The sequence below is a fragment of the Mandrillus leucophaeus genome, unplaced genomic scaffold (assembly GCF_000951045.1).
Source record: "Mandrillus leucophaeus isolate KB7577 unplaced genomic scaffold, Mleu.le_1.0 Scaffold40, whole genome shotgun sequence".
NCBI classification, from domain to species: domain Eukaryota; kingdom Metazoa; phylum Chordata; class Mammalia; order Primates; family Cercopithecidae; genus Mandrillus; species Mandrillus leucophaeus.
Genome location: NW_012104254.1, coordinates 8,451,081 through 8,460,747, shown reverse-complemented (window position 1 = coordinate 8,460,747; position 9,667 = coordinate 8,451,081). Strand labels below are relative to the sequence as shown.

The 9,667-nt window shown below is 33.7% G+C and overlaps 2 protein-coding genes across 2 annotated transcripts in view; both read left to right on the top strand.

The window, feature by feature from the left end:
• The window catches only part of SP5 (Sp5 transcription factor), a 98,929-nt gene extending 97,493 nt beyond the window's left edge, over nt 1–1,436 (top strand). Inside the window, exons 7-9 of the mRNA XM_011991966.1 lie at nt 470–500; nt 700–748; nt 967–1,436. Coding sequence (XP_011847356.1) covers nt 470–500; nt 700–748; nt 967–1,007 — 121 coding nt within the window. The 3' untranslated portion in view covers nt 1,008–1,436. The remainder of the gene's footprint in view (nt 1–469; nt 501–699; nt 749–966) is intronic.
• Nucleotides 1,437–6,802: 5,366 nt separating this feature from the next.
• The window catches only part of ERICH2 (glutamate-rich 2), a 14,799-nt gene continuing 11,934 nt past the window's right edge, over nt 6,803–9,667 (top strand). The window contains exons 1-2 of the mRNA XM_011991950.1: nt 6,803–6,877; nt 7,638–7,825. Coding sequence (XP_011847340.1) covers nt 6,850–6,877; nt 7,638–7,825 — 216 coding nt within the window. The 5' untranslated portion in view covers nt 6,803–6,849. The remainder of the gene's footprint in view (nt 6,878–7,637; nt 7,826–9,667) is intronic.

The window sequence follows — 9,667 nt, the reverse complement described above, 5'->3', positions numbered from 1 at the left end:
TTTTGTTGTTGTTGTTGTTTTTTTGTGACACCAATAAACTGGAATGTGGCAGATAAGTTACATAAAACCAAAAAGATAACAGAGAATTTCTTTTTTTTTTTAAACTGTTATTGTAGGTTTGGGGTTATGTGTGAAGGTTGGTTACAAAGGCAAACGTGTCATGAGGGTTTGTTTTACATATTATTTCATCACCCAGGTATTAAGCTCAGTACCCGTTAGTTATCTTTTGTGCTTCTCTCCCTCCCCATCCCCTCCCCGCAGAAGGCTTAATTTCTCTAGATTTTTTAAACTAAATTTCATAATCCAGAAGAATGAGATTTTACAGTTAGAATGGAAATAATGCTACTAAATACAAAAACAAAATACATACTTAATACCCAACTGACAGATTGTGTTCTGTGTTCTATTTGTATTTTAAATCTATATAAGTGTTTAGAGGCTTATGAAGTAAATATTTTGGTTTTTGCAGGACTTCTGTAGACAAGACAGATACTGTAAAGGTGAGAGTATATAATTTTTTTAGGATGTTTTGGGTCTATTTTACCATCAATTTGTACAGTTTTTAAATAATCAGCTTTAGTATAAAATTGTATTTTATTCTAGATAATACAAATGTTTACATAAAGGCTATTAGTAAATTATTTCAAATATCTCAAACTAAAATAATAATGCTAGTTTTTATTTCTGCTTCTATTTTAGACAGCAAAGAACAGACAGAATGGCAGATTGCTAATGTCTGATCCAAAGGGTAAATGATTTATTACTTTGAAAGAATATGTTTAGCCACTATTTTGTCCTAAATATTAAGAAGAACATTGGAATGGCGAGTGTCATTGAATGACTTAGCAATTAAATCCTTTATTATTTTGCCTATCCTTTTAAAATTCCTAACTATTTGCCATTTAGAAATGTATGTTAGGGACATCACTGTTAATAAAATACTGAGGGTGTTTTTTTCTCTTTCAGAAAAAGTGACGATTGAATCAAATGAAGCAATGTCAGAGTAAGAAAATGTCTTTGATTGTGCAGCTGATTTCTCCTATGCCTTTTAAGCAATTAGAACTAGATAATGCAGCCATTTGTCACCCAATTAAATTTGAAAGGCCAGAAATGCATGGATTAGCACTTCAGCTTTTGCTTCAGTCAAAGCAGTTGTTACTTAGATAAAAGGACAGTTAAAATGAAAAATGAATTTTGATAAAAATGTAGAAGTGTAGATAATATTCACTTCTACTTTTTAATGCTTAAACACCCTGGATTCTGTATTTTACTTGTATCATAATTTTCATAGCTCATTGCTATTTCCCTTTGATACTTATTTCTTTCAAAATATTTCTTCAAGTGAATATTTACTTTAAAATTAAACCAATTATTTTCTGTAACATGAATTGTTACTACTCAATAAAGAAAATAATCACCTCAACTAGTTGAAGAAACTGGTGTTAAAAAAATTACATCGTTTCCAGCCTTTTGGCTAAGATCAAGTGTAAAAAAAAAATCACAGTACAATATCAATTTAGTAACTAAATGTTAAGTATCTGCCCTGTTCAAGACTCTGATTCTGATAATCTATTAAAGCCCTTCCTGTATTCATCTCTTACTTTCTGAAAAAAAAAAAAATCTCTATTTATTCTATGAAAAATTACGGCTCGAAAGTTGATCATATACACATTTGTGAGGATTACTGACAAATTAGTAGATACTGTTCTGGTGGGATTCTTCTATTCAAATTTGTATTGTTTTGGTTTATTCTAAATATTGGCTGGGAAAAATTCTACCTTAGGCAGCATATATTTAAATTTTCATATTGTCAAAACTAAAAATGTCCACCTTGGCTTTTGTTGTAAATTATATATATATTACATATTATATAATACTTTTTTTTATTAAAGAGAAAGTAATGTATAGCAAATCAGTGACAGAGGACCTTATTTATTTTCATTTAAAGTTACAATCAACCAGAAAAAAAGAGCCTTGTTACATATAGTAATCTACATGTAATTTTATACGTATCCTATTACATGGTTGAAAACATTTAATAAAATCTAAAAAATGTTTAGTTGTCTTTGAGGGATATTTGAAATACAACTTTCAGTAATAGTAATAGAAGTTACTAGATCATAGATGAAAAGAAATTACTGTTGTATCCATGACCCCCAATGTTCTTTGAGTGATACGCAGTGTTGGAACTGGAGCAAGGGGTGTTCCACCTCCTGAGGTAGATAAACCCCAGGGATAAATCAGATGCAGCCTAGGCCAAAATAGAAAAGCAGAGTGGCTACTTGTTCTCTTGATCTCAGTCATAATTGCATCTGCCTCTCAAACTGCTTCTTGCAAGGTCAAAATGATCATTTCCCTTCAATTTGCTTGCAGAGAAGGAGAAGGGTGGACAGTGTAGCCAATAAGCTTCACAAGTGTGTAGTTTTGTCACCTCAGGTACTTCACCCCGAGTTGAAGGTAAACAGGGCTAGTCCTAGAGAAAAAATGATCAAGTAGGAAAAAACATCAGGGGAGATCTCTGCACGGGAAGAGTGTGACTGACCTGCAAAGTTGATGAATTTTTTCAGTGTAGCTTCCATTCCACTCTCCACCTTGCTGCTGGCTTCATAGTCTGATTGGCAAGTGAGATTTGCCAAAAGATTTCATTTAGGTTGGGTTAGGGAAAACTCAAAGTTTTTTCATTGCTTTAGTTTTTGTATTTTTCACTCCAGTCCCAGCCACAAGAAGTATGTGGACTCTATAAACCACGAGTTTCAAACTTCTGGGCGCACAAATCCCACATTTAACATTTTCTTTTTCCTTAGAAATCCTATGTGGGAAAGATTCTGTCTACCCAGCAAAGTGCTTTTAGTTGACAAACTATTTTCAGTAGTAGAAATAAAATATGTATTTAATGCTGGATAAAGTTTTCTAGATTTTGGACCTTACTTGATTTTTTGGTCAAGCTTTCAAGCATAAAGATTGAGGGGAAAATGGCTGAAGCAAATCCACAGCACTCAACACTGACTGAGCCTGAAAAAAATTGTATCTCTAGGACTTTTCTTACATAATCACATGTTTTATAACCTTTTCTAAAATGAATAACGAGCTATTTTTTTCTTCCCATTTTTATACCTCAAGTAAATGTCTCTTTGGACACAGACCAAGATTGACAAGCAAACTTAATACCCCACCAACACAGATCTCTCTAAATGTAGCTAAGACATTCTCAGAAAAGTAAGTTTTAATTAATTTTGTTTTTAGGCCCATGTTTGACAAGTATAAATCATTTTATGACAAAGTTTAAAATAGAAATCTCCTGAAAAAATTATTAATTTCAATAGAAGTTTTGGGATACTTCCTAAATATACCCAACACACTGAGGGAAAAATTCTAAAACTTAGGTTATCTGCCCTCTATCATAAATATGTTCCAATGGAGTGTCTAACCTGATTAGCTCTGTAATTTTGTTAAGTACTAAATTAAATACTTTTGCATTTCCAAAGGATATTACTACATGGAGTAAAATTTTAAATCTTTCCTCAGTTGTAATTATAGTTAACAAAAACAGATCTGTTATAGTATACTAGTTATCTGTTTTTCTTAAATAGTTAGGGGCCTTATGACCATAAATAACATCACTTTCTCAAATAGAAGTCAATAGATTTTAGGTGAAGAGGAAATTGACCTTTGGGCCTCTGATTCTTTGAAACTACGCAAGAAAGACCATAGAAAGTGAACAGAAAAGCCATTTATATCTTAATGTTAAAATCAGGATTTGATCAGCTCTCACACAGGTATTTTTCTGGCATGTTCACTGCTTCCAAATAGTAATATTCCATTTATCTTCAGGTCATTGAGTATGTTGGTTGCCTCCATGTGTGTTTCATTAAAATTATTATAGGCATTTCTAGTTATTCAAATACCTAGAACTATACTAGCTAAATTCCTTTTTTAAGGTATATAACTCTGAATATATAAGTGCCATATTTTATTCTAAAGCACACATTGTTTTCATATTTTAACACTTTTTACAATCAATGTCATCTTACACTTGTATTTGGCAGTATTTTTTCTTTTTTAGTGTACGTAAAACAATGGTATGTCTTATAATAAATAGATGGTATCTTAGATTCAATGAAATACTTTAATTCAGGGAAGAAAAAAGACATCAAAACCCTTTTATGTAGATCAGCTATGAGAGCGTATAAATTTTAGTAATCACTAGTGTGGTGACCTTTTACATAATAGGAGTCTCACAATCCTGGAAACTGAATATTTCAATGATTCCACAACTTTTCATATGTAGAGTTTCTTCTTGGATGCTTTCTGTCACAACTAGAAGATCGAGCGGGGCAGAGGCAGAACAAATGTAAATCATCTTTGCTGTGCATTTTTCATTTCCAGAGAAGGGTTTTGCTTTAGCCACATATACTGGGGGAGTAAAGATTCCATTCCCTCCCATAGTATTAAAAATATAACAACCTGGTCAACCTATTTGTTAAATTAGTGCATAGGACCACTAACTTAACTACTAATGTTCTGGATTCACATTTCCATGAGGGAAAAAACAGAGCCATTGTAACTTTGGGGAACAAATTAATACTTTACATCTTTTTATATATTTCCATACAAACTAGAAGCTGAATTTTTAAAACTTTATGAAGGAGTCAAATTAAAAGATTCTCAAGGCCTCAAAAAAAGAGACGTGGGGTTTTTTTCCACAAGTATAGGGTGCCTGTGTTTGTGAACAGAGGGCACCACATTAAGAATTCCTTGTTTCAGTGTGTTATTTACTAACATGAAGCTTCAAGCTTGAAGTCTAAAAGGGAGAGTTAACCCATTTTTAGTTAAGCTACTTAATGAAAAAGGCTATTTTATATTATGACCAAGGGCTAATATTATGCTATGCATAAGCATAGCATTTAGCAATGGCAAAAATCGATTCATAAACTTAAAAACTCAAGGCTAATTTTCTTAGTTTTATTCCATCATATCACTGTGATATACCAAAGACATTTATATAACTGATTACTTAAATGCTGTGTGTTAAAGAACTCTGAAGAGTCTAGGAATACAATAACAAATGCCAGTCAGCAATAGAATTTTAATCATCGTAAAATAATTTGTAATGCTTTTCCACAAAGAAGATACTACATTTTAGCTATTTAGTTTATTGTTGGCATATTATATTGTATGTTTATATTTAATGTAGTGTGTGTGTTTAAAGCATTAAACAGAATTATGACCTAAGAAAATATTTTTTCACTGTCTAACATAGGAAGGAAGTCCCTTCTAAGAATATTGAAAATAAAGTCTCTTTAAAGAATATTGAAAATAGAGTATCTTCAAGGAGTATCGAAAGTAAAGATATCTTAACAAATCTACAGTCTGACCTACTGTCATCTTCCTGCTTAAAAGAAAGCACAGGTAATAACATTTGTTTCACTGAATTAACTAACTATGGCTTCTAATTGAATCCTCCTTTTCTGCGACCTTGGGGAACTGACAACTCTGTAGATCTGGGGCGGGTAATGAGAATCAGTAGTTCTTCAAAGTCATGTTCTGGGTGATCCTTATATTCAGCCTGATATAAGATCCATGGATATACATTACATAAGATGATAATTACAGAGTCTTAAGTCCTGGAATAAGTTAAAATACTTATGAAAGCATTAACACATTCCATTCATTTAACAACAGTTGAAAGCCAGAGTGCCAGGCACTGGTTTAGAGGCTGTGGATACAACAGTTGGCAAAATAGGGAAAGCCCTGTCCTTATAAAGTTTACATTCTAGTAGAAGACATACAGCTGACTATTAAAAATAAATAACAGGCCAGGTATAGTGGCTCATGCCTGTAAATCTCAGCAGTTTGGGAGACGAAGGCAAGAGGATCAGCCCAGGTTGAGCCCTAGAGTTTGAGACCAGACTGGGCAATATAGCAAGACCCCACCTTTAAAAAAATTTTTAAATTGAAAAAGAAAAATTGCCAACCATGCTAATATACGCTTGTAGTCCTAGCTACTAGGAAGGCTGAGGCAGGAGGATTATTTGAATCCAGGAGTTCCAGGCTGCAGTGAACTATGATCATGTCCCTGCACTGGGTGGGTGACTCAGCAAGACCATGTCTCAAAAAGAAGTCTAAAAGAAATTGAAAATTAAAAATAAAAATAAATAATAGGCTGATGTAAAGATAGTAAGTTATCCAAGTTGATTGTTCATAGCTACAGAATTAACTCCTTGTTTTACTCTTTCTCCCCTTCTCACTACTACACTTGACTAGTCTAAAAGAAAAAACAATTAAAAACACAAACACTGTAATCTTAGCACTTTGGGAGGCCGAGGTGGGTGATCACTTGAGGCCAGGAGTTCAAGACCAGCCTAGCCAACATGGCCAAACCCAGTCTTTACTAAACATACAAAAATTAGCCAGGTATGGTGGGGTGTGCCTGTAGTCACAGCTACTCAGAAGGCTAAGGCACAAGACTTGCTTGAACCTGGGGAGCAGAGGCTGCAGTGAGCGGAGATCACACCACTGAACTCCAGCCTGGGCGACAGAGCAAGACCCTGTCTCCAAAAAAATAAACAAATAAATAAAAATAAAAACACAAACACATAAGCAAGATAATTACAGGTTGTGGTAGATGCTATAATGTAAATAAACAGCTCCTGGGGAGAGGACTACTTTAGATCTAGGGATCAGGAAACTTCTCTCATGCTGCTAAGTGTTTGTGACATGAATGAGATCGTTCCTGTGACATCACAAAATGTCCCTAATTCCTCATTATGACCTCCCTTGGTGACATCAGTGCTTTGAGTCGGTCTACAGGCTGGGTGCACACTGGACGATCAGGGTGGTTGTGAGCTGATGGAGACCGTAAATGAACCAGAAACAGGTAGATGGATGGCCTGAATAACACAACCATCATACTCTTGGAAGAACTTGATATTCCTTTTCAGGGTAGTACTTTGGGTTTAGGGTCAGGAGTTTGTTTTAGAGTCATAAGTTTTATCTTTTTTTTTTTTTTTTTGGTCTTTGTTTTCTTAACATTGTCTTCTATGAAGCTCTCCTAGATTTCCTCATTTTCTTCTTTCTAACACAAGTGGGTATACACGATTTAGAATAGCTCATGGCCACCTTCCCATCAAAGGAGGCATCTCAAAGACTTCCCAGGCAGTCAAATCATACAAGAAGGGGTGGGTGTAACACAAGTTCAATTTCAAACTGTGGAAGACTTCCACAAAGCTGAAGGAGCCAGCAGACTCATTCAGTAGTATTTCCCCAGGAGATGATTTAAACTTACTTTAATAGAAGTATATTTATTTTATTGTGTATTAGTAAAAATAGTACAAGACATAAGAATATGGACTCTAGGGCCAGACCGACTCACAGATCTACCACTTAATTAGCTGTGTGAAGTTGGCCAGTATATTTAACCTCTCTGTCCCTGAGTTTCCTCACCTATAAATGGGAATAAAAATAGTACATACCTCATTGATGTTGAGAGATTTAAATGAGTTAAAATATGTAGAATTTTGAATGATAATTGTTACTTTTATTAATATATCAGTTTAATGAATGGTAATAGGATCTGGCAAAATTTAATTTGCAAACTTTTCGATGTTTATTGATTAATTAGGTATATTCTCTTTTAGGTGAAGTGAGCAAAGATGCAGTCACTGTAAAGCAGGAGAAAAATAATGAATATTGCCTTCAGGATATTGATGATAAGTTGTCAGAATCAGCAGAGGATGATGATGAAGATGATACCAATGATGAAGATAATGATGAAGATAGTAACCCTAAAAAGAATACTCAGGCCCCACTAGAGTTAATGGCAGAAGTAAGTTTTACTTGTGCATATAATTTAAGAAACTTTAAAATATTGAAATAACTAAAGATTGAAGATTTAAAATCACTACTGTGAGAACTAAAGAAGTGGATTTCACGGAGATAGAACATAGAATGGTGGTTACCAGAGGCTGGACGGGAAGAAGGGAGAAAAAGAGAAGTCCGTTAAGCGGCACAAAAGTACAGTTAGATGGAAGGAATAAATTCTAGTATACAGTAGTATAGTAGGGAAATTATAGTTAACAGTAGTTTATTACATACTTTAAACCAGAAGAGAAAAATTGTAATATTCCCAGCACAAAGAAGAGATAAATGTTTGAGATGATGGTTAATCCAATTGCCTTGATTTGATCATTACACATTGTATGCAAGTATCAAACATGTACCTTCAAAATGTGTACAATATTATATATCAATAAAAAAATGAACATTTAAAAAAATTAATAAAAAGATCCTTGTCCACACACAGATGCTTACCTGGCTACCCATCTCTCTTACTGCTTTCACCATGTTAGAGGTGAAAGAAGATTCTGGAAGGGACATGCAGTATTTTGGTAAGGCTGAGGCAGGGGTAAGAGAAGTATTGGTATAAAACTCTTCAAGGACTGATTTAAGGAAAGCTTTCTATACACTGGGCACTATGCTAGATGCTGGGGATATAGAAATAAATAAGACATGTCTTTGCCCTTGATAACAGGCACATATGTAAATAATTACAATAAGATGAAATACATGCTAGTAATAAAAGTATTTATTAAGTTTCTGGGAACAGGGAGGATTAAGGGGCTGAGAAAAGAAGCAGGAGGAGCAAAGAATAAGAGGAGGATTTTTAGAGGAAGAGACACGAATAGAATATTAGAAACCTGAAGGAAGAGGCAAGTATAGAATTCAACTGTTAAAACAAGAGAAGGCATTACTGGCATCAGAAGAGGCACATATGAAGGCATTGAAGCCTGAAATAACACACTCAGAAATTATACATGAGCATTTACTGACAATTCTATGGAGAACGAAACAATTTTACCTCGCTTGTTGTGATATCACAGTCTACCTTTAATTATTATTATACAACCTCATGTATATTGTATAATAGGACACTCATTTCCCTTTCCCATCCTTTGTATTATTTTCCCATACATTTTACTTCTATTAATGCATATATTATAAGCCCCTCGATACATTTTTTTTTAATGGTTAATTCTCTTTTAAAGAGATTTTAAAATCTCTTTTCAAATGTCCTTTTAATTTACCCACATATGTGCATTTTCTGGTGTTCTTCATAGCTTCCTGTAGATCGCAATTTCTACCTGATATCATTTTCCCTTTACCCAAAAAACTTCTTTTAATATTTCTTATAATGCAGTTCTACTGGCGATAAATTCTCTCAGCTTTTTTTTTTTTTTTTGGTCTTGAAAGGTCTTAATTTCACTTTCATTTAAAACAAATATTTAGCTAGAGAATTCTAGATTGCCAAAAATTTTTTTTAGTGCTTTGAACTGTTGCTTCATTGTCTCATAGCTTGCATAGTTTCAGAAGAGATATATGCTGTTCTTCTCTTTATTCATCTGTATATAATATGTCTTACACAAATTTTTTTCTTCCATATTATTTTATTTCACAGTTTGATTATAGCGTGCCTAGGTGTGGTTTTCCTTATAGTTCTTTCTGCTCATTAAGATTCTTGGATCTGTGAGTTTGTAGTCTTCCTCAGGTTTGGAAAATGTTCAGTTATTCTTCACATATTTTTTCTGACCTCTGCTCTTCCTCTTTTCATCTAAGGTGCAATTGCTAAAACACTGAACCACCCAGTATTGTCCCAGAGGTCGGATATTCC